A 27,531-nucleotide genomic window follows, 5' to 3' on the forward strand; every position below is an offset into this window, starting at 1 on the left:
AACAAATTGCTGATCGCATTCAGTAGGACATTCCTTCATCACTTATGAAAAAAATTTCTTAAAAGGGTTATGTTTTCATTAAGATTTTTATAGTGTTTCAAAGAAGTAACCGTGAAAAATATGTGTTTTTAACTGTGAAAAACCTTTAGAAGTAAATTAATTAAGAACTATAATACACACTAATAACGAAAAATGGCGCGAACTAGTAACATACACAAAATCAGAGTTGCACTAATCACTGATTTTGACAGATAGTGCACTCAATATTTAGTTGTTGGGCAACTGCCACTACCTGTAAATGAATATATCTTAGCTGGTACTATGTTCGTTTTTCGCGACACTTTTACATAGTAGTACAATCCCTCATTACTTATGAAAAAACTTCATAAAAGTAATATGTTTCATTAAGCGTTTTAAAAAAGTAACCATGAAAAATTTGTGTTTTCAAATGTGAAAAACGAATATATTATCAGCCTTTACGGTATGTAACATTTTATCTAAGCATGTGTGGCGTAATAATAGCGGATATTGGATATATATTTCACCAAATTTGGCTGATTGTTGGGATAAGCAATTTGTTAAAACCCCGCAACTAAAACGCACAATTTTGCAAATTTGGCACTCAGGTACCCAAGCGGCTGAGAGTTAGTATGCGAGACCATCGGCTATGTCAACAGAGCCTTCAAGGTCGATCCGCCCATTGCTCTTAGGTTGTTTCCACTCGCATCGTCTGTGCGGCGACCGATCAGTAACTCCATCTCCCATTCCGCAACCACCGAAAAAATACCAAACATTTTAAATTTACCCAACTATATTTTTATCATATTATTGCCTTTTTTTAATATTCCGTGCACTTTAACATCTTCCTAGGACACAAGTTGTTGGTGTGTCCATATTTCTTCAATAAATAATGAATTTAACTTTATAGTACAAACAAATAAACGAGTTTAATAATTTACCACATACGTGTGTATAATAGTTACAATGAGGTCCTCAGCGATAGCGTTTTTTGCGTGTGTTTCACAGCGACTGTGATTGTGCTTTCCTTGGGTGTCGCTAAATGTCAAATTTCCAATAATTGAAAAAACAAGTTATGGTGAAATTAAAACATTTCGGCATTTATTTTAATTTTTTTAATAATATCCACGTATGAAACAAAGAGAACCAAGCGTATACAGTATTAATGTTGCTACTATATTCGGTTTTCGCGGTGAAACTCCATATAAAAAAATAAGAGGAAAATATTTACAAAAAGTGTTAGTTTCGCTATAACTTGTTTTTTCATCTAGGGAAAATTTACATTTCACTACGTCCAGAACGAACACAACCACAGTCGCTGCGAAACAAGTCGTTTTCTTACGTAAAAGAAACGCCATCGCTAAACTTCTAATTGTAACTAACAGCCCAAATCTGAAAACTCCCTGTGAATAAACTCCCAGGGAATTAATTTCTCCCTCGAATAAAATCCTCCTATTCTGATTGAATGGGGAGAAAGAATTTCGAATTCTCGAAAAAAGCTGTTTTGCTTCAGCTGTTTTATTTTGGCTAAACATTTTACTATTATTTTTTTGGAAAAGAACATAAAATGGAAAAATAGGCAAAAAGAAGTTATAAAGGTTGATATAAAAGTTTACAAACATGTTTACTGTTGCTTTTGTAATGTTTGTTTTAATTTTTGTATTTTAATAGTGCACAGTTATGTTCTAAAGCTTGTCACCATATTTATGTGTTGTGATAACAACTTTCCGTCTTCATACAACAATCGTTGGCTAAATTAGATGCTACCAAAGTGGTCTGGTAGACAGATTAATTGTGGCGTGTTGTCCCTGGTTGAATGCGGAGCACACATCCTACATGTTGGCGTTTTCCCTTGCCAAAAGGAGTTATGGGGGCTGAATCGTATGAATGCTGTGGTGGTCTGCCTGATACGCCGTTTTATCTAAAGGCCTACTTTTATGGAACTAGAACTTAAAGATCTAATCGACATTTCCGGGCGCTGTTCTTGGTGGTTGGGACGGCTGCTGGACATAGTGCTGCCGGAAAGCGACTTATGGATTTATTCTTACTCCTGTGGAGTAAATGCTGCCAAATGTGGCGCCAAGTATCTTTGAATAATTGCCCACTAACATTCCATTAAGGAACAGGCAGAAGACTTCTTGCACATCATTGAGTGCCGCCCGATTCTACTTTAAGCTCAATGATAAGAGACCTCCTTTAAGTATCCGACTCGGAACGGAGTGCCATTGAAATTGAAAAACTTAAGAAAAACCTCTATGGTGTGTACATGACATATTTAAACCGGGAGAAAATAACAAAATTTGTACTTGTTTTTGAAGAAAAAGTGCAAAATAATTTCCATGTATTTTAATTTGTTCGTCAGTAATAAATCACAATTTTTTATCCTGACACTAAGTTGCATTATCTGAATAAAATGAAAATGAAATGAAACGAACACATTTCGGCAAATTTTTCCATTGGTTTTTTATGGAGTTTCAACGCGAAACCCGAACATAGTACTGGCCTTTACTTAAAAATGTTCGATGAATCCACACAATCGATTATTCGATTTTATACATATAAGGGACTAATCGATTATTTGATTTGCATTGCATAGAACAAAAATAAAACTAGGCGAAAAAAATAATTTATTTTTAATTTTTCGTGAAAAATTGTTTAAATTAAAATGAGTGATGATGATAGAGATATTGATATCGAGAGTGATGTAAGTGTGAAATATATAACATTTTCACCTCATTCGTAACACGATACGAGCATAAGATATTTTTTGTTACAAGAATATGGAATTTTTTTCTGTTGCTCCCAACCATAAACATAGCTTATTAACTATTTAATTCCTATCTGGTGCTAAAATCTGGCTATACAACTGTTCATGGGTCCAAACTGTGAACAACAATTAACTTTGAAATATTTTATTTTAGGATGATAACGATTCAGACGCAGGATTGCCGCAACGTCATACAAATACACAAAATTTTACTCAAGAGGAGAAGAGAGCCCACCATAACGCTTTGGAAAGAAAAAGACGTGACCATATCAAAGAAAGTTTTACTAGCTTGAGGGAAGCTGTCCCCTCTCTAAAGGGGGAAAAGGTAAGTTCTTATGCCAATGGCGTTGTCGTTCGCCGCACTAATTTATTCGTTAATACACAAGGCAAGCCGTGCCCAGATTTTAAAGAAGACCACGGAATGCATACAGATAATGAGGCGTAAAATACAAGCTAATCAGAAAGATGTCGAAGATATCAAAAAACAAAATGCTGTATTGGAAGCGCAGAGTAAGTCTCGAAAAATGGTTTTCAATAATTCCGAATTTAAACACTGTTTAGGATTGAAGTTTAACAAAGAAGCAGTTTAGGAAATTTTTGGTTTAATTTTAAACCTTATTAGGAAGTTATCTCAGTTTTTAAGAGTATAGGGTATTAATAACTCCAACTTTCAATCCCATGGCAGCCGGTTGTACGTATCGTATTGACCAGATGGAGTCTTTCATCGGCAAGGGCTACCGCCTAAGTGTACAATAGACTACTACAACAACTAACTTTCAATATTTTAATTTTAAGTTAAATATATTATGCCCAACAAACTAAAATGGTTCTAAATATGTTGTTAATAGGCATACATGGGCATTAGGGTGGTTTTCAATTTTTTTTGGCAGCATCCTCCTTAAATAAATAAATGAATATTTAATGTTGTTATATTTAAGCACAATTGGGAGATGCTAACACGTGCTGCCGGGACCCCAAAGTTTTGAAAATCTCGATCTTTTGGCGACCTATATTTCTGAAACAGCGTAAGCTATTTGTCCGTGTCACACTTCAAATTAAAGGCAATTCCTTTAACATTTTATGTTCAATAACGAAGAACGTAAGTAGTACTGAATTCGAGATAATGAAGCCAATGTCCCTAAAAACGTGCGAGGTAACCCCACTTATTTTGAATAAATGGGCCCGTAGCCATATTATAACGTGATAAGACTAAAGCCATACTGATCATTTACTACCCTAAAGATAAGTTTGTTGAAGGCAGTCCTCTGGCTCTAACAACAAAGTCCTCATTCTTCATTGTAAGATTTAATTCGACAACCAGTGTCATTTCTAGCATAGGCAGTGCTTGAAGCGCACAAAATCTTTTTATATCTAAAAATCAATTTGTCTTTGTCTGTTCCGTATAGACTCAAAAGCGGGTACTAAATTTATTGATATCTGAATGGAGGGGGGACCTCGCCGTTCCCCTTATTTTCAGAAAAGCCCGATGATGTTGCTTTCGGCTGCTTGATTCTGTTGAGTGTCAAGACTCAGGAACTCTGCGACTAAGATGGGGTGCGTCCCCAGGGATCTGGGTCTGAGTCGAGTGGCTCTGGCTGGGCAGTTAAACAGGTGAAGTGTATAGTGTGGTCCCTGGTTATAATCGCGAAATACATCATGCACGTTGGCATTAATCCTTGCTCTGTAGAAGTTGAGGCGGACTACATTCACCCGGTAGCTATTTACCGCATCTGCTACCGTGTTTACATGAATGTTGTCTAGACCTGCTTGATATGCCGCTTGATCTAGAGGCTCTCTCTTGTAGCGCTGAACCTTACGCTCGTATATCTATCCACAAGACGATGATTTGGATGGTCTCTGCGATAACAGGCCAAAAGGTATTGTTAGACAGCATGTAGTTATGTCTTTGTACTGGTAGGTTCTTTGTCTCCTGATGGAGGTGGTCCACAGGAGAATTGAGGAGACAGCCCGTCGCAGTTCGCAGGGTGGCATTCTGACATATCTGAATTTGAATCCACTGCGTGTCACAAAGCTGACGAGACCACACTGGCACTGCATAACTTACCTCAGATCGGCCTTTTGCTTTATACGTGGTCAACAAGGTTTCTTTGTCTGCAACCCAAGTTCTGACGGCAAGTGACTTGAGGACCTTGTTTCTACTTTTGACTTTATCACAAATTGCTGTGGTATGTGGGGAGAATGTTTAAGAGCTGTCAAATGTGACGCCAAGTATTTTGGGACACACATGTGTCGGCTACATTTGACAGCTCTTACACATTCTCCCCACATGCCACAGCAATCTGCGATAAAGTCAAAAGTAGAAACAAGGTCCCCAAGTCACTTGCTGGCAGCACGTGGGGTGCAGACAAATAAACCTTGTTGACCACGTACAAAGCAATTGGCCAGTCTGTGGTAAGTTATGCAGCGCCAGTGTGGTCTCGTCAACTTTGTGCCACGCAGTGGAATAATATTCAAATCTGTCAGAATGCCGCCCTCCGAACTGCGACGGGCTGTCTCCTCACTTCTCATGTGGACCATCTCGATCAGGAGACAAAGATCCTCCCAGTGCGAAGACATAACTACATGCTGTCTAAGCAATACCTTTTGGGCTGTTATCGCAGAGACCATTCAAATCATCATCTTGTGGATAGATATCCACCGCCCAGAAGCCTTAAGGTAGATCTACATGATTTAGAGCGTGAGGTTCAGCGCTACAAGAGAGAACCTCTAGATCAAGCATGTCTACACAACATTCATGCAGACACGGTAGCAGATGCGGTAATTGGCTACCGGGTGAATGTAGTCCTTGGAGAACGACCGTCACCCATTGCACCTGAAGAAGTCGACCTCCCCCGGCAAACCAGAGTAGTTCTGGCTCAATTACGTTCCGGCAGATGCAGCCGACTCAATTCCTACTGAGATAGGATTGATGCCGACGTGCAAGCAGTATGTCCCGATTGTAACCAGGGACATTACGATACACGTCACCTGTTTAACTGCCCTGGACGCACCCCATCTTAGTCGCAGAGTTCCTGGGTCTTGACACTCAACAGAATCAAGCAGACGAAAGATAGAACACAATAAACTGCTACAACAACAACAACCAAATCCAGGGTTATTCGTGCTAAATTTCATGATTCTAGCTTTAGCCGTTTGGTATGGGCGAAGATCAGTCAGTCAGCAATCAGTCGGTTACTCTTTTATATATATATAGATTTTATGTAATTTTAAATACAAAACTCATCCAAAACTGATAAAGGGAAACGAGGTTTATAACATCAACCTATTAAGCACTCAGTATTTTTGAAAGCGCTGGGTCCGCGACTGCAGTTGCAACTACTCCGTATGGAGTATTCCGTTATCCGTAACATGTAGACGCTTTCGTTAGCTCTCAGCTGGGATTCGCATGAATAATAAAGCTTGAAATTTAATTTTTTTACAGTTCGAATGTTGGAATGTGCTAAGAGTGGCTATGTCATAGATCCCACAGAATACCAACAATTAACGACTGGTGACCAATCTCTACAGCATGACAGTTCCGATGGCGATGAACAGGATTTCAGTCGTCGGAGTAAAAAGATGAAAACATCGTATCAGGCCTAGTAACAAAGAAAAAGTAACAGTGTCGGATATATAAAGGAAAAATAAGATTATTTGCTCAGACAAAAATGCACATTGGATCCGAAAACTTTAGTACTATTCTTCTCAGAAGAAGCAGGTTAATGAATTCGTAAATAAAATTCATAAGTTAGAGGTATTTACGACTTAGATATCCTGTAAGTCATATTGTATCATCTATAATTAAGGTTAAAAGTTACAAAAATCTTCAAAATTAGTAAATAAGATATTTTAAAAATAGCTACTGCAACTTTTTCTTACACTTAACATATATTTTTCCTCTTTTTTTTATAAATGTGTAATGTAATAAAAATGTGTGTTTGAGAAAGTTGCCCTAGGTTTTTCTCTTCACTATGTTACATATGTCCTATTTTTATTATGGTTATACATTTATTTTAATTTTAATACAACATACAATAGCAAAAATACGAATACCACAAACAAGAACATATAACACATGTGTCGGCTACCACCATTTTTCGCAAGCCTCACCACACGACCCATGGTATTTCCTAAAAACCCTTGGGTCCTATCCATATCGTCGTCTATTCCTCGCAGTAGTTTGTCTTGATACCGAACTTCGTTGCCAATATCTATGGTGAGCGATTTCAATGCCCCAATTTTCTGTTTCAATTCTTCGGCTGCGCGTTCATTGTCCTCTTCCAGGGCGTCGTGGGACGTCGGACCGGGGTTTTGATTTAAAGGTTGGTAGGGATAATTACTGCGTCTCATATTTGCTGTAGATTTCGCCAGGATGCTGATATATTGTTAAACTATTCTAAATCAAACAATTAATTGTTTGCAGAATCCAACCAAAATATGACACGTACCTGACTAAGCCTTTATTCTTTGATGACTATTTAAATTTTGAAATGCCAGCCAGTCCAATCCAATTGCATTTAATGTTAATATTTAATTTCCTATAAGTTATTTTCAGCTTTGTATCTTTTTTATTTAGCACCGAATTGGAAAATTCCAAAAGGTAGGCTTCTTTTATTATTGTAATTATATGAAAGAGATCTAAAGTCAATTTCCGATTAATCGATTACTGGATAAAAAAAATCGAATAATCGATTTTTGTTTGGACTGTGGGCCCAGTGCTGTCAAATTAGGGAAAATTTCCCCAAACGGGATTTTTCGTGACCGCGGAAAAATTGTTTTTTAAAGGCCGGTACTGTATTCGGTTTTCGCGTTGAAACCCCAAATAAAAAAAAAATAAACGAAAAAATTTGCCGAAGTGTGTTTGTTTCGTCATAACTTGTTTTTTCATCTAGGGAAAATTTACATTTCGGGACGCCCATTGAGAGTACAACCACAGTTGCTGTGCAACAAGTCATTTTATTACGCAAAATAAACGTGATCGCCAAACTTCTAATTGTTATTGGGTGTTTGTTAGTGTTAGTGATGTTGCTCACATGTATTTACTCTGGTTGGAAAAAAATAAACTGTTTGTGGATGCATAAAAAAGAAAATTTTTTTAATATAAGTAAATATACTCGAAAGAAAAATAAATATTTCTTTCACAACATGCAACTCAATCAATCTGTACGATATAATAAGGTTTATTTTGGTCTTGCAATTACAACAACAATACTTGGATAAAAGTGGAAGATGCTGACAAAGGCTTTTGGAAAGTTGTGCTTATTTAACTGGTTGGTACTACGTTCTTTTTTAAAAAGAAAGAAAAATTTCCACAAGTCGTTCTTTCTGTGGTTTGACAAGATTGATCTTTTTGGGTTTCTTTGGCCAAAATGCTGTCATTTACATATAAAAAAATATGGCATCAAACAATTTATCAGCTGCTTACGAGCATGTATGTTTTTGTAATTTCAACCAAAACCCACCCCTTCGTAATTAATATATAATGAAACACAAAACAATTTAAAAAAAGACAAATGCAGATTTTTTTTGTAAAAATAATTAGATTTTACAGTATTTTCACTCCAAACACTCGAGAAGGGTTGTACTTAAAAAAAGCCAAAAATTTCATTAAACGTGTTCTTTCTATCAGCGATACGAAATTTCACACAGAAAATATAAAAAAAAAAATTAGAAAAAAATGGTTTCCCCAATGACACAATGAAAATCTTAATCAAACAGATCAAAGCCGAAATATTAAGGACAGTGAAAACAGAAGCAAAAGTATACAATATATTCCATTGTCCTAAAAACCACCAACAAACTACAACAACTTTCACGCGATTGAAATCCAAAATGGATAATACAGAAAAATGGAACTTAATTTGTAAAATTAAATGAAAAGGAAAAATGTAACAAACACTATATCCGTACAACAAGTCAGTTAAATATTGTTTACCTTTTGAGCGTTGCTTTTGTGGAATTTGTTTGTAGAGTTCAATTTTTCAACGCACCACTAAAAAACTCAAGTTGAACCACGCTTTGTTTAATTTTTCTTTACTATGTTGTAGTTATTAATTCGTAAGTGCTGCAGTATAGGCTTTTGGTTTTATGTTTAAACATTTATGTTTTTATATTTTTGTTTGTTTCTCTTTCGAGACGAGCTCAATGATCGGAGATGCAAATGGAGAAAAAAAACCAAAGATAGCAACACACACCAACCACTATGGGACGCGTTTCGTCTTTGGTTTGGTTTTTTTATATATTGTTATGTTTTCCCTTGTAATTGTTATAGAATTTTCAGATAATGTCTTCTGTGGGAAAGACGAAATGTTGAACAAAGAATTAAATATATACACCATAAAAAAGTCCTCGATTTTTTAATTAGAAAATGAACAAATGTTAATAAATGTCTAAAAACAAAATAAAACAATCAATTCGTATAATCTATAATTGTTCCCAAGATAAATCGATACAGATCAGTTGCGCAACAACAAGAAATCGAGTGCACTATCTGTTAAAATCAGATAGTGCACTCGGCCATGGCGAACAATTAAAGGCGGTCTCATGTGGTGCAATCCGCCATCTTGTCTACCAAGCTGATCGATTTCTTCAGGTGCAATGGGTGGCGGTAGTTCTCCAAGGACTACATTCACCCGGTAGCCAATTACCGCATCTGCTACCTTGTCTGCATGAATGTTGTTCAGACCCGCTTGATCTAGAGGTTCTCTCTTGTAGCGCTGAACCTCACACTCTAGATCGTGTAGATCTATATTAAGGCTTCTGGGCGGTGGGTATCTATCCACAAGATAATGATTTGGATGGTTTCTGCGATAGCAGCCCAAAAGGTATTGCTTAGACAGCATGTAGTTATGTCTTCGCACTGGTAGGATCTTTGTCTCCTGATGGAGGTGGTCCACATGAGAACTGAGGAGACAGCCCGTCGCAGTTCGGAGGGCGGCATTCTGACAGATCTGAATATTATTCCACTGCGTGGCACAAAGTTGACGAGACCACACAGGCGCTGCATAACTTTCCACAGACCGGCCAATTGCTTTGTACGTGGTCAACAAGATTTCTTTGTCTGCACCCCACGTGCTGCCAGCAAGTGACTTGGGGACCTTGTTTCTACTTTTGACTTTATCGCAGATTGCTGTGGCATGTGGGGAGAAAGTGTAGGAGCTGTCAAATGTGAGGCCAAGTGTTTTGGGACACTTGATGGTCGGAATCATTTCTCCATCGACCATCACAGTCAGCTCAGATTTCTTGCAGCGAAATATGAGGCAAGCTCGTTGAGGTAGACGTTCAACCTATCGCAAATGTCATCAATGGGTGGGGGGCCTGATGCCATGATCGTACAAACGTCCGCATATGATACGATCTCTATGCCGTCTGGAGGGGGTGGAATGGAGGATAGGTAGAGGTTAAACAATGCCGGAGATATCAAATGAGAAATAGAGATTCCGTCGGGGCCCAACGCCTTAGATGATTTGGCGCCACGGATGACATTCGTAACTTCGACCACGGTAAATTGTGATGGCTGTTCATCGGCTTGGAGACCACGAATACGGCGAATGGCTCTCCTCCTTGCCCTGTCTCTCTCGGGATGCACAATAAATTGACGGTTGAACAACCTGGCGCATCTCTTCGGATCAGTCACAGTTATCTCGCCAAAAGTGATTGATGTCCTGTCGTCCCGTCTACCGGGGTTCGAGAGAGACTTAACAGTGGCCACAGTTTGCCTGCACCGGTGCCTAAGTTACATTGCTCCAAGTGTTCCAGCCACAAATTCCGCTTATGTTCGTTGACTACCCTGTTTATTTCCAGATTCAGCTCGCTGATTCTGGGGTTGGCGGGGTCCATAGCACGAATCTCATCACGCTCGTCTGCGAGTACCACTGCTTGCGCCGGGAAATTGTGTCGCACTTGGGGTATTCGACCGGCTGGTATAAAGCGAGCGGCTGCTGCGTTGATGATGTCTCGGAATTTCCTCTCGGCCACAAGCACATCAGAGGGGGGTGGCAGTTCACTGAAGCGACGATTGGTATACTCTCTGAAGCCAGTCCAATCGGCCTTCTTATAATTGATGAACGTCCGGCGCTCAGAGGTTATCAAGTCGGGTGGTCGGTCGATGGTGAGAATTATGGGGAGGTGGTCTGACCCCAAAGAGATGACGGCTTGCAGGATACGTTACTCAGGAGATCAGGGGATGCAATTGAGATGTCTGGCGAGCTGCTGCACCTCCTCGTAATCCTAGTGGGGGCATCCTCATTCACCTCATTCACCATTAATCGGGACACAGCTACCAACCGGCGGTATATACACGTTGTATAGCTCTATCTCGGCAGTACCAGACCTGACTGCTACCCCCATACATTCCATGTATGGGTCACTAGCGTCAAGTGCAGGCGAGATAGGTCTATACTGCAAGGAATGGTGTATAACGAAGGCCAATCCCCCACCTCCATTCCTTGAGCGATCCTTACGTAGCACATTGTAACCGTGACAACTGTGCAAGCTGCAGGTATTGATCAGCTTTGTCTCTTGGATCGCTGCGACCGATATGCTCTTCCGACTCATAAAGTCCACGATCTCATCGATCTTGCCACGCAGTCCGTTGCAGTTTAACTGTAAGAACGATACACTTCCCGACACTGGCCTGGCAATAGTAGGGCTAGGATGCTGTCGTTGAATAAATTGCCGTACGGGAGAGGTCGGGGGGGTTACATAGTCCGACGACGAGGCGACGACGACGACGCTTGTGACCCACTGCTGGCTATGTTCGCACAGCACCTTGCGACATAGCCAGTATGACTATACTCCCGTAGTGAAGTTAGGCCAGAGCAAGAACGGAAATGTACCCACTCCATGCACCGGTAACACCTCACCGACACCGACCGATTCAATCTTTTCAATCCCGGCACGGACCAGAAGCGTGCGGAGAAGGCACTCCGGGATGTGCCTCTCCCATGACGAAAAAAGACGAACACGTACACTGAGGCGGCAGCCTTTGCCGATGGGGATTCCATCGGGTCAATCCGGTGCGTACCACCGGCTGCCATGGGATTGTTAACCACAACACAACCTGGTAATTATGTCATGATTGTTTCTTTCAGTGTACGAATCCGAATTGGATTGGTGACAGCTGGCGGCGCAGCCGACGCCGTTGATGAGAAGGCCTCGGCTTCGTTCACTGTTTCGTATAATGTATGATATTAGCAAACACAAAGCTACCAAGCTACTGCCCACTAGTCCACGAGCCAAAGATTAAATTTGGGTTAGTAAAAAAATAATAATAATAAATGAAAATATAGAACAAAATAATACATAAAGGTTTTAAACGACAATTTCAACATTCGTAATTAGTCAACATAAACAATTTCGGTTATCCTTTCTATAGCGAAGCTGTCAAGAAATAAAATAAATATAGGTGCTCCAGGTAAATATGCAATTTTTTTTATAACGAAATGAAAAAAAGAGTGCTAATCTGTGGTTATTTTTAAATAATTAAATAAACGTTATGCACAGTGTGAGAGTAAAGAAATAGACAAAAGTAAACAACATTGAGAAATGATTGGTTGTGCAATGATTTTTAAGAGGGGGTCATAGAAATCGTTCGCAACCTTAACTCACTTTTTTTTATTTTTCAAGTTATTATTGTTGTTTGTTTGTTTTCATTGGTGGGAAAGGGGGTTGTGACACCACACAAAAGCAAAATCATTTGCCATCTGATTATAAAGCCGATGAAATAAAAACTAAGGCATAAAAACGCAAAAGTATTTTCGTAAATCGATTTGTACAATTTTGTGGGGATATTTTTAATTAAAAAACTGTCGCCTTTGTTTGTGTCTGTTTTTTTTGGAACTAACAAAGTCCTTTTTGGCTTCCTTGATCGATTTTTTAATATTCAAGGACATTCGCTTACAATGTGCTTTGTTTGGTTAAGTTTCAAAACAACGTCGTTGTTAAATTTATGGGAACTGGACTAAATTTAATTTTGAACACTATGCCATGTTTTAGGATATTTTTAGCACAAGGAATGGTGAATGATGAATCGCCTGCTTTTGCGATTTCATTAAATGTTTGTGCACAGTTTTATACGCATGCTGTCCGTACATATTTTTCATTATTATACCCTATGTCGTTATTAATGTACAATGTAGAACAACGTTTCTTTTTTATGAAGCATTGGAGCAAAGTGCAGGTAACTGAAATTAAATAAACCAAAAGCGGCGTTGCAAACATTTGGATTTCGATGTTGTCATGTTTGTCTATTTTTCAATTCTTTGTTTCTTTGCCCCCCACCATAGAAATACTAACTTCGTCATTTCGTTGGTAAAAATATTGATATAGGATCTAAATATTGAATAGGATCGTTTTGGATTACAAGAAAAAAGCTTCAAGGGTCCAACTTTTAACGTGTTGTCCACAAAAACGTTATTTGATTAATAAATAAAATTTGTAATAGAATCAGGGTATCTCGTCCAAACCGGACATATGATCAATTTTGCATCGTGAGAGGTTAAACTCCCCCGGTAAACCAGAGTAGTTCTTGCCCAACTATATTCCGGCAGATTGAGGCGCCTCAGGGAGTATACGTCACCTAATAGATCACTCTGGACTCACTCCACCTTGGTTCTAGTTTCTAGACAACAAATTTACTTATTACTGTCAACATCAACATTAAGTACGGTTTAAACTGATATAGCTCTCTTATAAACCGATCTCTCGATTAAACTTTGTGAGCACCTAAAGGCGAAACTCTTATTTCAATGAGTGTTATCCGATTTTTCGCTCAATGATATAGGAGAATTCGAGAACGATACCTCTTCGTAGTGAAAGCGTTTAACCAAAATAAATATTTTTTTTGAAACTGTTTTACCCATATTTTTTTTTGTCGTATTTCTTTATAATGATAAAATATATTTCATTGGTATACATACCTACATATATATTGGGTAGCCCAAAAAGTAATTGCGGATTTTTCATATAATCGGCGTTGACAAATTTTTTCACAGCTTGTGACTTTGTAATTGCATTCTTTCTTCTGTCAGTTATCAGCTGTTACTTTTAGCTTGCTTTAGAAAAAAAGTATACTTGATTAAAGTTCATTCTAAGTTTTATTAAAAATGCATTTACTTTCTTTTAAAAAATCCGCAATTACTTTTTGGGCAACCCAATACATGCGAGAAAATAAAAAGGAAGTGTACATATCTATGACGGTAAGTAAGTTCATACATACCCAGACACGAGACTAAAATAGCAGATAACGCTCAGGTTTGCAATCAGCAGCCACTTGAAATTGTAAATAATATCTGTAGTTCACCGTAGATTTCTTTTTTGCAGATATGTTTGTATAATAGGTTTTATCGCTCAATTATGAGCGCGGTCTGAAACAGACAAAAAGTTAAGGAGAAGCATATTTTTTTTTCAAACTTCCTAGATACCTGTAACTTCTGACGTAAACGTCTAATTGCGGAAATCAAATGTTGGTAAAATAAATACATTTTGAGGACATATTTTTTTAAAGTTTAAATACAAAGTAAAAAAGGTATTTTGACATACATATGTTTTGGAGAAACAAAAATTTTTGTTTTATATTGTAACAAACTCTCAGTTAAGTGTAGGCATTTAGATAGCATTTTACATCTATTTACTTTAAAAAATAACAAAATCGGATAGAAGTTGTGTAATTAAATTGGCATGAACTAAGGGTTGACTTTTTAGCTATTATGTTTTTGGCAACACTGGTTTAAGCAGTTCACGCACGTTTCGTGTTTTGTTTCAATATCAAATAACTTCAGTTTGGTCACCGCTTGCAAATTATTGAATTTTATTATCCAAAAGCGTCCTCTGTTAAGAAAGTTCATCGCGCTCTTCTTTCATTCCATCGGCGAAGCTCATTTTTGGCTCAAAGGGTACGTAAATAAACAGAATTGTCGATTTTGGAGTGAAGATCAGCCAGAAACATTGCAAGAGCTACCAATGTAGCTCTGCACCGTAGCGCAGAGGTAAGCATGTCCGCCTATGACGGGTTCGAATCCTGGCGAGACCATCAGAAAAATTTTCAGCGGTGGTTTTCCCCTCCTTATGCTGGTAACATAAAAAGGAGGCCCCTTACCATTGAGCTTAAACTTAAATCGGACTGCACTCATTGATATGTGAGAAGTTTGCCCCTGTTCCTTAGTGGAATATTCATAGGCGAAATTTGCAATTTGCATTTTACCAATGTATTCAGAAAAAGTCACAATTTGGTGCGGCTTATGGGCTGGTGGCATCGTTGGACCGTACTTCTTTAAAGATGATGCCGTAAGATGATATGTTGTATGAACTTGACTTGTATGAAATGTGGTTTCAACAAGACGGTGCCACATGCCACACAGCACGCGTAACAATAGACTTATTGGGGGGCGAGTTCGGTGAACATTTTATTTCACGTTCGAGACCCATCAATTAGCCGCCTAGATCGTGTGATTGACGCCTTTTTAGACTATGCGGGGCTATGCCAAATCTTATGTCTATACGACAAGCCCTCTTCAATTGACGCATTGGTAGACAACATTGAAGCATTTATTCGTGAGATACCGGCCGAAATGTTGGAAAGAGTATGCCATATTTGGATTAAGCAAATGGACCATTTGAGGCACAGTCACGGTCAACATTTGCATGAAATAAATTAAAGTAAATTATATGGACTGTACTATCGATTCAAATAAAGATTTAATGCATTTTTCTGAATTTTGCGTTTCTTTAGAAACTTTTACATAGCTCTTAAAAAATCATCCTTTATTATTCTGTTTATCATTTTAAAAATTATTTAATAATTTTTACTTTTTGTCTTTTCGATTTGAAGGTTTATATGCCACACAAAAACGAAACAATTCAAATTGACAACACTTTCCCACTTGGCCTAATATAAAAAAATTAATATTTACCTGAAAAGACTTTAAAAAATAATTGTAGATGCTGGTACTTTTTTGTTTTAATGGATGATAAGATTAGATAGGAGCGACATATTTAGTAATTGTTCTTAAAAAAATTACGCAGTTGTCCCAATTTTTTGTAAACAACAAGTATGTTTTCACGACAAAAAAAAATGTCGAGCAAATGTATTTAAAAAAACTTTAAATATCTTACAAAGCAATAATTTTTTATATATGCGTTGATGCTAGGATTTTATTACAGAAAATCTGTTATTATTTTATAAGACCATAATATACGAGGGCGGGTAAAGTAGCCGACCTGACATGTAGTTATTGTTGTAGCAATGTGTTGTGTTTTATCTTTCGTCTGCTTGTTGTTTTTGTAGCCACCTTTTCATGTGGAGTTGGCGAACTTCGTCAAGCTCCTTTAGGTGATCCAGATCGTTCCGGTCCAAAGTACCGATCGCCGCGGGAATAGGATTGCTGCACGGCATGTAGTTGTCTTATGAAATGTCACTGTTTGTATTCACATGTAATTTTAAATGTTTAACAAAATTGTCAATTTACATACGATTTATCATTTTTGATATCACACCTGTATGTTATTTTCGTTTGACATAACCTAAAAATGTGAGCAAATCTGATATTTTTATGCGCAAAAATTATTGTTTTTATTGAAGTAAAGCAATATAAAATTTTAGATATTTGAAACATACAAACCAAGGCATATTTATCAGGTGGCCGCATCAACCCAGCTGAGAAAATTTGATATGTCAATTAATTTTTGAAATCGCCGGCACGCGTCTAACAACCTCATTCACTATCATCATCACTCAGGAAACGTAGGTCCATTGTGTTGCCCCGAAAGATTCAAAAAGCGCAGAGGAACACTGATAAAATGTACGTCAGTCATGCCAGACATTAAAAAGAAGAAAATTAGGAGACAACATACATGACAAAACGACCAGGCGGTCTGGAGAAGTTCGCTCCAAAAGCTATAGTAGCCAAGAATGGAGAAAGGACTATTGCACGAAAATAATTTAAACAGGAAAATAGGTGTTTGTGTAGCCATAATCCTGCACCTACTGTCGCAATTTGAGGGCAATCCTATAATAGGTGTTTAACCGTCTATGACTCCTCCTCATCCACACAAATCTAGCTTAAGTCCGCCAATGTGTCCAGCGCAAGTTCAAAGCCCTGACATTGCAATGGCTTTTCAGGACTCTCAGTAGTGAGAGCGGCAGCTCCCTCACATCTAGGAGAGGTCCCCTGAACATACCAAGTTACATAGGATTGGTGAATAGTACCAACTTGATCTTTCAGGGGATTATGCCAAGCCCATTGGCCAATTTAACCGTCCTACGTCCTACGTCCTACCTACTAACTATCTACTGATACAACAACCTAATGAAAACTATTTAAACCTGCCATCTTGGTGGTTTTGTGGGTAGAACCTCTGGAGCAAAATGCAATTTTAAACATTTTTAAATGTGTTTTCTTGCTTGACACCCAAAAATTAATAAATTTCTTCTTGCTCTGATTGGTCGAAGCAAACTTGCCGAAAATTTTAAATGTCACGGCAAATCGAATTTTATTCGCCCTGTTTACAAATTTTGACATATCAAGTTTCCAAAAAAGATGGTTTGTTGGAGCAATTCGCCGATTCGGCTACCTTATTAAATACGCCTTGATACAAACGAATAACAAAATGCCTTCACGATTGCTATTAAAAATCTTAAACATATAGAAGTACAATAGTACAAAGTTCATTTATATAATGGTAACAAAACATAACACTAAATTAATAATTTCAACACTTCCCTTTGTTATGTGGTGTTAACATTGTGAATTCCCAATTGTCGCGGAGATACTTCAGCCTGGAGGTTTGCAAAGGTTTTGTCATAATAACTGGAAGTTGCTCTTGAGTTGCAACCACCACAAATCATATGGTGCAATACCCCATCTTGTCATCAAGCTGATCGACGTTTTGCCAACATACATAAAGCAATTTGTGTGGGTGTGTGTACATGGTCAGAGAATATACGAGAAAGAAGATGACAACGAAGAGAATGCAAACAAAATTTGGATTTCTTTTATATTCTTTATTTTTAATGGCTGGGGAGCCAAATATTAGGTAAATATAATAAAGTACCTCATTATGTTAAGAAATGAATTTAATTATCTGTTATACTCAGGTTACTGAAATGTTTGTATGTAATTATTTTATGGGCCTTATTGGCTTTATATTACATATTTGGTTAATAAATGAAATGAAATGAAATGAAATCTGACATCTTAATACCGTCAAACCTGGCCGGCTGTTAACAGCAGTTCGCGTGAGACCACCTTTTTAAAATCGCCTTGCTAAGCCACCAGCAAATTTGACTACAACTCCGGATCTTGACCTACCTTTTTTTAAGCAACCGCCGAAATCAGCATCACTAAAACATTCAAATTTGGGGTCTTCTATACAATTGTATGTAATTCCATAGCGTGAATTATGTCTTCAGATGATGGGTTCTCTGGAGTTCTTGACAAAAATCCGGCGCTATATGCTAAATGGCTATATGGATCCGATTCACATGCTTTGAAACCAATTTTCACAAGAATTTTTCCAAATTTCCGATTCCAGCAACTTGGAGCTTGTTTTAACGCATAAAGACTCCGCTTCAACTTGCATACTTTATTAGCTTGATCGAAATATCCTTCTGGCTATTTCATATAGATGTCTTCTTCAAGTTATCCATATAAAAATGCTGTTGATACATCAAATTGTACGAGACACATGTTTTGACTTGCAGCTATACTTAAAATCGTTATTATAGTTCCTTATTTTGCAACTGGACTAAATGTCTCATTATAGTCAATCCCCTCTCTTTCAGCAATTCCTTTCACAAAATGTTGAAATCCTCATATTTCGAATTTTATATTAATGTTCTATCTATTTTATATTAATGTTCTATTTTATATTAATGTTCTAAACGTTTTGAAATCGCCTCGTCGTCATCAGAATCTTCATAATCATTTTTTCTCCTTTTAGTCGCTTCACCTTCGACTTCAGCACCATCATAATAGTGCAATTCCTCTAATATACGGTCTTCTCCATTATTTTCATCCAAAATTAGTTTTTTGCTTCTATCTTCGTTTGTATTTTCTTCTGCAAAGCTATCTTCTATGTAATCTTCATTTTCTGTAGTATGCCATTTATTTCTTATTTCAAATTATTGAAATTTTCCGAACTAGTCGTAACAACACCTAGACTCTTATTGCTCTCATTTGGACAAATATCAATATACTCGTTAAACTTCACATCTCTTGACCAAAATTAGGGTATTATTTTTTTTTAACAAAAATGAGATATCGTTCATCTTGATCATATCCAACTAAATAGCCCTTAATAGCTTTAGGGTCCATTTTCATTCTTTTCTGGTGTGGAATATGGACATAGCATTCAATAATTCTCAAATGTTTGATTCTTGGTTTCTTACCTAACCATTATTCCTAAGGGGTCTTACTATCGATTGAAGACTTTCCAGTACGATTTGGAACATTAATAGCTGTTCTCACAAATTCTGCCCAAATTGCATCTGGAAATTCAGTTTTTTTCTGTTGTGCTATGCCTTTTAACAAAGGATTTTTATTTACAAGAAATTCACACGCTGTTCCTCAGCCTATCATGTGCCGCAAGAACTGAAAACAAATTTCTAGAAATATTTGGTACATACCAGACGTCTGTCAAATATATTATTACATTTTTGCCCGCAACGAAAGATTCTATTGGGTTTCCCAAAAAGTAATTGCGGATTTTTTAAAAGAAAGTAAATGCATTTTTAATAAGCTTAGAATGAACTTTAATCAAATATACTTTTTTTACACTTTTTTTCTAAAGCAAGCTAAAAGTTACAGCTGATAACTGACAGAAGAAAGAATGCAATTACAGAGTCACAAGCTGTGAAAAAATTTGTCAACGCCGGCTATATGAAAAATCCGCAATTACTTTTTGGGCAACCCAATATTTCAACTATTCCTTTCTTTTCCGGCTGCTCTTATGTAACACGGGTTTTTGAAATTTTCAATGTTCCTGAAAAATGTTGGATTTTTACAAAAGTGACGAGTTGCACCATTATCTATCACCCAATCTTCTGCAATCACACATATTTGCAAATCACATAATATTTACAAACTTTCGTGGATCATTGACTTTGCTTCGCCATTTCTTGTCTTGTTCGGTTTGCCATCATTAATACATTGACGACATTCGCGAACCCAGTGACCCCAACTGGGTATATATATATATATATATATATATATATATATATATATATATATATATATATATATATATATATATATATATATATATATATATATATATATATATATATATATATATATATATATATATATATATATATATATATATATATATATATATATATATATATATATATATATATATATATATATATATATATATATATTTATGTTAAAGTAATAACTACTTCAATATTTATAGCTCAACAGAGTGTTTAAGCGACACAAAATTATTTACTTAGTATAGGAATTAATAACGCATTTAACTGCTCTATCGCACGTTTCCTGGTGTTATGAATGACTGTATGAATGTATAATGCGTTATATTTTCATAATTGTCATTCCTGTAGATAATAGGTATGGCCTAGTTGAGCACATTTCAATCCATCAATTTCACAAATCGATATAATTTCAATGCCCCAATTAACAACTTTTTCATTGTTTAACACTTATATTTATAAATCTCAACTAATTTATCAATATGCTCAAATAATGAATCGATTGTCTTCAATATAGACAAATTATATGATTTGTTGATAGAGTATACAAAAGTTGCTATCACATAACTTTTCGTAACGTTTGGATAACAAATGCGAACTGTATCTTGATTACATAAATATAACGATAAACCAAAAGAAATAGACCATTTAAGAAACGCCGGCTCTTTGCTCACTCTACACTGACATTTTTTTTCCTAATTTTAATGATTCGAGCCAAAGATAAGTAACCTTAATAATAACTTTTTTAAGGAATCATTTGCTTTGGGGAAAGATATTAAGGATTTTTTTATTTTAAATGGTAGGTTAATCGATCTTTAAATTTGCATCTTGTCACAAAAGACAAAAATCTAAACGAAGGACAAAATATCGTTGAAAGTTAGAAAATTACCTTCGGGACAACAACAGTGCACCAAGACGCAATATAGGTTTACATTATACCTACGTTTCATTATATCCTACCAATATTGACAAGACAAAAATTACAGTCTTTTCTCCTTTACGTATGGGCCATTACATGTTACACACCAACACCTACTACATAACTAGTAAGGACCTGCTAAAGTCGGACAAAGCCGACCTTTTGATATCCTACACCACATTGGGGATGCAGGTTAATTCGTCGAAACTTAAATTTGCTTAAATGTGGAATTTTGTCCAAAATCCGGACACATTGTGGAGGTTATATATAGTGCAAAATATTGAGAAGATCGGTTGATAAATGCGTCAGCAAAGGCCTTAAAAGGAATCGGCAGAAACATGTATATGGGAGCTATATCTAAATCTGAACAGATTTCTATGAAATTAACTAGTAAATCAGAAGAGACATAAGAGAAATCTTAGTGACAAATTTTGTGATCATCGGTTAACAAATGACCAAATTACTGCAATATTAGTCAAAATTGGATGAAAATAAATATGAGAACTATATCTTAACAGATTTTAACAAAAACGGCATACATAGTTAAAATAATAGAAAAGATATTAAGTAAAATTTAGAAAAAAAAAACTTTTAAAAAATACGCTGACAATGGCTCTAATAGTTAAATAAATACATATATGGGGGCTATATCTGGATATGAACCGATTTCTATGAAATTCAACAGCAATGTCGGGAGTCATAATATTATGTTCCAAATTTTATGTGAATCGGTTAACAATGACCACGCTATTGCAACATTACCCCAAATCGGACGAATATATAGATGAGAGCTATATCTGAACCGATTTCTACCAAATTCTGAACGTTTTGTGGTAGTCGTAGAAGAAAGCACTATTTGAGCAGTTCGGTTGATAAATGTTGCTTTTTTTGTTGGCAAACCTTTTATAAATGGTTAAAAATTGGTTTATTCCCGGGAAATTAATTAAAAACATCAAAAATTTAATACTAGAGCGCGTAGAATATTATTAACTGTAAAAAAAATTATTCCTTACTTCACAAATTACTGCTATTCACTGAAGTTCCTGTGTTTAGCTGGGTATGCACCACTTGCGAAATTTTCGGTTGTAGAAAAATAGTTGTGTAGAATACAAGATGGCGACAAACATCGATTTATAATTTTGGCCGAATTTTAATCATTTTTGGCTAAAAAAGTACACATGTGCAGTAGTTTATAGTTTTTATTTGTAAATAATTTTATTTCATGTTACATGGAGCTATTAAAACATACATTTTCATTCGTAGTTGAAAGAAAAAATTTACCAATGCCTATTTTTTCACCCTGTTACGCAAATAAAATTTCATTTGAGCTGCGTACCAGCAAACGAAATTTTCGATAACGGTAACAGTACCGGTAACGAATGTCAATGCTTTCTTATGGTAACGAAAATTTCGCCAGAGGAACATACTGCGCTTTTGATGCAATAACTAAGAGAAAAAGCTAAGCAAAAAATTTTGCCTCATCACCAACGTAACAAGAAGAAGAAAAACATTTTATTTTGCCGCCGATACTAACTACTGCTTGCTGGTGGACAACATATTTGTTGCGTCCCTTGCTTTTGAGTAAAGACACAGAATGTTTTATAAAACGTTATAAAACTATATTTATTAAAATCAAAATAACAAAGTTGAGGAGAGCTTAACTGGTGCACTTGTACTTGACTTGAACGCAGAATAAGAGTGTCCATAACCTATGGTTATGTTCATCTTCTGCTCTGCTAACAAACGCACAATGTACAAACAATAACGCCATGACATGTATCGACAAAGTACATAAACAAATCTAATTAGATTTGTGTAAGTAGAAGATCAGTATGTTTGTACGTGTGTGTGTGTACGCCAAAGCAGCAGCAAAAGAACAACAGACATACATGCAGAAATATGAATATGTAAGTATGTATGTGCGTATCTACCGTTCTGCCTGTAAGTCTATATTAAAGTAACAGATCAAAGAATGTTAACAATCGTTTTGTGTGGCAGGGTTGCCATCCACAACATCTCCCCTTTTAGGATGTGTAGTCCCTGAAACGTTGAGGTGCACGTCTGACACGGCTGGAACGACGGACTGATGTTGAAGGGTGTGTAGGTGAAGGTTGTGTAGGTGTTGAAGGGTCACTGGAAGATTCACTTGGCCGTTGCAAAGTTGATGCCGGTGGGTCAAGAGTAGATGTAGATGTTGATGCTATTTCAGATGATGGACGTGTATTGCGAGGCGGTGGACATATCTCAAACATGTCAAACCAAGGGGTATTGCTTGTTGATGTGTCGTTGTGTCGCGTACGAAGCTGATTTGCATGCGATTTCATCATCTTGAAATAAGGGAACACCTTTATTTCCACTTCATAGTTCACTTTACCAATTTGCTTCTTGACTATTGCAGGTGCCCAGAAGAATTTGTTGTGTTTGTACACCTTTGCATAGACTTCAGCACCAATTGCAAAGTGTCTGGATTTTGTATTGAACTTCCGATTGTATTGCGCTTCCATCTTATCATTGCGCAGGAGTACGTCTTCTTTGGGCTTAAACAGCAAATCTAAATTTATTCTCACTTTCCTCCCCAGGAAAAGTTCTGAAGGAGATTTACCTCCAGGTGTGTTATTGTTGTCGGTTGCTCTGTAGTAGAGGAGAAATTCTCGTATGCCTTTGAGACTGTTTTGGTGTTTCTTTAAAGCACGTTTAAAAGTGTCAACAAAACGCTCAACTTGACCATTTGATTGCGGGTGGAATGGGGCGGTGCGAATATGCTCAATGCCGTTTTCACTACAAAACAAAACAAACTCTTGTGAAGTAAATTGAGTACCATTATCACTCACCAATGATTCTGGGAACCCAAATTTGGAACAATAGTCCCTGAGACACTCTATTGTTGATGACGACGTCATCGACTTCATTGGGTAGACTTCAGGGTACTTGGAGAAGGCATCAATGATCAAAAGATATGTTGACTGATTCACTGGACCAGCGAAATCAATATGAATGCGTTGCATGGGTCTTGTAGCAATGGGCCACGAATGCAGTGTTGTTCGTGGTGGTGATTTAGCTGTTGAGGCACATACATCGCATCTTTTGATTATGTCTTCTATATCCTTGTCAATATTCGGCCAGTACACGTAGCTTCGTGCCAATGATTTCGTGCGAACAATACCTTGGTGTCCTTTGTGTAGTTGTTTTAGTATACGCTGCCGCAGAGTCTTGGGGATGACCATTCTATCTTGGTATAGAACACAACCATCACATGCTGACAAACCTTCACGGCGTTGGAAAAAAACAAGCTCTTCGGGGGTCTTCGTGTCTGGCCAGGAATTTTGTAGATACTTGACGATGTTTTGAAGCGTATTATCATTTGATGTAGCTGAGCGGATCATATTGTGTGTGATGGGCAATGCTGTGATATTGTCCTGAACAATATATTTGATCTCAGCTTCCATTTGAGCACATGCAATCACGACGTCTTCTTCGGGTTTTTCGTTTTTGTTGATTAGCCTGGATAAAATATCTGCGCAACCAAATTTCTGTGTTGGGGTATAGCTCAACTCAAAGTCGTAGGACATTAAAGTTAAAGCCCAACGTTGTAGTCGACTGGCTGTGTGCGTTGCTATACCCTTTTTGCTTCCAAAAATCGCTAATAACGGTTTATGATCGGTTCCAAGCTTGAAACGACGACCATACAGCATTTTGTGAAATTTGCTTACGGCAAAAACCAAGGCTAAACCCTCCTTCTCGATTTGCGAATAATTCCGCTCTGCTGGTGTCAAAGAACGTGACACATGATACACGGCCTTCTCGCCACCATCGGGGAAAACGTGGCAAATATAGGCGCCAATGCCTACATTCGATGCATCTGCTGCAACTTTGATTGGGAGTCTTGGGTCATAATGAGTCAGCATCAGTTGGGAACCCAGGATGTTTTTGAATTCCTGGAAGGAGTCTTCACAGGCCTTACTCCACTTCCATTCACGGTCCACTTTTAGCAAGTCGTCCATTGGTGCTCTTAAGTTGCGCATTTTCCGTATGAATTTCCCGTAGTAGTTTACTGCACCCAGGAAAGATCGAAGCTCTGAAACATTTGTTGGGGCTGGCATTTTCAAAATGGCGGAAATCTTCAAAGGGTCAGGACGAATTCCAGTGCCATCGACCTTATATCCAAGATAGGTGCAACTACGGGAAAAAAATGAACACTTATTAATGTTTATGGTAAGATTATACCTTTGGAACCGCTGGAAAACTTCATCGACTGCGTGTTGATTTTCCTCTTTTGATGGCGTTGCAATGATGACGTCATCAAGATAGGGATGTGCAAACTTAACTCCAGATAAAATTGTGTCAATTGCCTGTTGGAATGCCCCTGGTGCGGATTTGATCCCTGGTGCAAGTCGGTTGAATGTGTAGAGACCTCGGTGCGTGTTGATGGTGAGAATCTCTTTGGTGGCATCATCGACTTCCAGTTGCATGTAAGCATCCGTCAAATCAATTTGTGTGAAAAATTGGCAATTGTTGAAGTTGATAAAAATGTCATCAGGTAACGGCAATGGGTAGGTGTGAGGTTCCATACACTCATTCAATCCAGTGGAATAATCACCACATATGCGAACTTTACCGTTTGACCTCTTTACAACAACAATAGGTGCTGCCCATCTGGAGTAACTTACAGGTGTGATGATATTTGCCTGCTCCAGGCGTTGGAGTTCCTCATCTACTTGTTGTAAAGCGGCATAAGCGACGGGTCGTTTTGGTTTGAAGACGGGTTGTGAGTCTTGTTTGATTTTCAAATTGACCTTGAAAGTTGAGCAGTGTCCAGGTTGTGTGGAAAATATCGATGGATATTTGCTTTTGATATTTTCGATTTCCGACGTTGAAATTGTGTTGCAAATTGTGTCGATAGGCAAGCTCCAGATACCAAGTTTGTCCATTAGGTCAGTACCCATAACGTTCAACTTGTTGTTTGGGGTCACAAAAATTGTTGCTTTAATTGACTTGCCTTTAAATTCAAACTCCACTTCACACTGGCCCAAAAGGTTCAGTACATGGTCTGATGCGTCTCTGGCAATATGAGCTGGTTTCAGTAGCGTTGGCTTGTTTATTTGCATCCACATTCGGCGCGAAATTATTGTTATGTCTGCACCAGTGTCGAACTGCAAGCGCTGCTTGACGCCATTAATTTTGACGCTGACGTGCTTTCTATTTGCAGCAACATTTCTAACTGCAGTAACACTTACTTGCGCTTTGCTATACTGCTTCTTTTTGCTTTTCTTCTCGCTGCGCTGTTTTGATGTTGCAGCGAAACAAGAACAGTAGCCTTCTTTGTGACCTACGATGCCACACTGCTCACACAAGTGTTTGCTGTAGCTGCAGTTTTTAGCGAAGTGCATTTCGCCACACTGCCAACATGGACGTCGCGGTTTTTCACTGGGTGCTGCGCTGCTCTGCTGCTTAACTTTGTGCTGTTTGTGATTGCGTTTGACTGCATGGACGACATTTTGTTCTACCACGGCGGCATCTTTCCTCAAGCTGAGCATACGATTTCCCTCTGACACCATTTTGTCAATGGTAACCGTGTCTTCAGTGTTTCCTTCTAGAAAGTGCAATAGGCGGGCTCTAACATCAGCATCTTCTGGTGCTTGAAGTCCTCGCAGAAACATCAAGCACTTAAATTGATTCTCCGTCAGTTTGCCAAATTCGAAATTGTCACAATTTCGGTTTACCATGGCACCATATGTGAAGAAGTCCATTTGTGTTGTCTTTGTAAACTGCATACATGCGACCCGTGAACTGAAAAGTGACTCTCTTCTTCCAAACAGTGTTTTGAGAGTGGACACTGTTGTCTCAAAGTTCAAGTCTCGAGGCACTTTTGGTAGCAAATAGTCGGCATATTTGTCAAAAACCTCCGGTTCCAGCTTCCGCAACACCAATTTCACTTTTTCGGCGTCAGCGAGTTTATTTGCATCTTCGCCGAAAAGATGATCATAGCGTGCGTACCAATTCTCGAACGTTTGGTTTGCCTCCGGATTATATACAAACTCTTTTATGCACTTGGACAGCATATCCATAACACCATCACTGCTTGTACTTGCCCCTCCGGATGGCTTTGCGATTGCCACCAACTGCTCCAACAACCTGGCTTGTTGCGCCAAAATAGATTGCAATAGTTGTTCTTCCATTTTTTTTTGTTAGTACGTTGTTGTACAATTTGAGAAAAAAAAAATTGTTTTTTTTTTTTTTTTTTTTTTGTATGAAAAAGACTGACGTCGTCAAAAAAACACTTGAAAATCGTTTAAGAATCACTTTAAATCCTCGTCGCCACTGTTGCGTCCCTTGCTTTTGAGTAAAGACACAGAATGTTTTATAAAACGTTATAAAACTATATTTATTAAAATCAAAATAACAAAGTTGAGGAGAGCTTAACTGGTGCACTTGTACTTGACTTGAACGCAGAATAAGAGTGTCCATAACCTATGGTTATGTTCATCTTCTGCTCTGCTAACAAACGCACAATGTACAAACAATAACGCCATGACATGTATCGACAAAGTACATAAACAAATCTAATTAGATTTGTGTAAGTAGAAGATCAGTATGTTTGTACGTGTGTGTGTGTAC

General features: G+C 37.5%; 4 protein-coding genes across 7 annotated transcripts in view; 2 read left to right on the forward strand and 2 right to left on the reverse strand.

Annotated features, from left to right (window-relative positions):
- Positions 1-2,595: 2,595 nt before the first annotated feature.
- LOC106089981 (protein max) lies at positions 2,596-6,734 on the forward strand. Its single transcript, XM_013256001.2, has 4 exons — positions 2,596-2,722; positions 2,940-3,110; positions 3,172-3,295; positions 6,228-6,734. Exons 1-4 carry the CDS (start codon positions 2,684-2,686, stop codon positions 6,386-6,388), a joined length of 495 nt encoding a protein of 164 aa, XP_013111455.1. The 5' UTR covers positions 2,596-2,683; the 3' UTR covers positions 6,389-6,734.
- A 37-nt stretch (positions 6,735-6,771) lies between these two features.
- LOC106089982 (BET1 homolog) lies at positions 6,772-7,433 on the reverse strand. Of its 2 annotated transcripts, none has more exons than XM_013256003.2 (2): positions 7,234-7,433; positions 6,772-7,176 (listed from the first exon to the last, which is right to left on the reverse strand). In XM_013256003.2, the coding sequence occupies exon 2, from the start codon at positions 7,133-7,135 to the stop codon at positions 6,794-6,796; it is 342 nt and encodes a 113-aa protein (XP_013111457.1). In that variant the 5' UTR covers positions 7,136-7,176; positions 7,234-7,433; the 3' UTR covers positions 6,772-6,793. The 2 variants fall into 2 exon arrangements, with proteins under 2 accessions (XP_013111457.1, XP_013111456.1); XM_013256002.2 differs by having other exon boundaries at positions 6,772-7,181; positions 7,234-7,432.
- A 4,545-nt stretch (positions 7,434-11,978) lies between these two features.
- LOC106089973 (lysophospholipid acyltransferase 5) overlaps positions 11,979-27,531 on the forward strand; it is a 52,625-nt gene continuing 37,072 nt past the window's right edge. For 2 of the 3 annotated variants that reach the window (XM_013255988.2, XM_059364533.1), the window contains exon 1: positions 11,979-12,200. The gene's annotated coding sequence lies outside the window, so the exon portion shown is untranslated. The remainder of the gene's footprint in view (positions 12,201-27,531) is intronic. The other variant, XM_013255989.2, reaches the window with a different exon arrangement.
- On the reverse strand, positions 22,941-27,092 carry LOC131995665 (uncharacterized protein K02A2.6-like). The gene is made up of 2 exons (XM_059364500.1): positions 25,141-27,092; positions 22,941-25,092 (listed from the first exon to the last, which is right to left on the reverse strand). The coding sequence occupies exons 1-2, from the start codon at positions 27,090-27,092 to the stop codon at positions 22,941-22,943; spliced, it is 4,104 nt and encodes a 1,367-aa protein (XP_059220483.1).

The sequence above is a fragment of the Stomoxys calcitrans genome, chromosome 1 (genome assembly GCF_963082655.1).
Source record: "Stomoxys calcitrans chromosome 1, idStoCalc2.1, whole genome shotgun sequence".
Lineage (NCBI taxonomy): Eukaryota > Metazoa > Arthropoda > Insecta > Diptera > Muscidae > Stomoxys > Stomoxys calcitrans.

Bases quoted from the DNA above. Each gene is read 5' to 3' on its own strand.
- LOC106089981 (XM_013256001.2), top strand. From the start codon at position 2,684: ATGAGTGATGATGATAGAGATATTGATATCGAGAGTGAT. The intron at 2,723-2,939 runs GTAAGTGTGAAA...ATTTTATTTTAG, and splicing joins ATATTGATATCGAGAGTGAT to GATGATAACGATTCAGACGC. The intron at 3,111-3,171 runs GTAAGTTCTTAT...TTAATACACAAG, and splicing joins CCTCTCTAAAGGGGGAAAAG to GCAAGCCGTGCCCAGATTTT.
- LOC106089982 (XM_013256003.2), bottom strand. From the start codon at position 7,135: ATGAGACGCAGTAATTATCCCTACCAACCTTTAAATCAAAACCCCGGT.
- LOC131995665 (XM_059364500.1), bottom strand. From the start codon at position 27,092: ATGGAAGAACAACTATTGCAATCTATTTTGGCGCAACAAGCCAGGTTG. The intron at 25,093-25,140 runs GTATAATCTTAC...TTTTTCCCGTAG, and splicing joins GTTTTCCAGCGGTTCCAAAG to TTGCACCTATCTTGGATATA.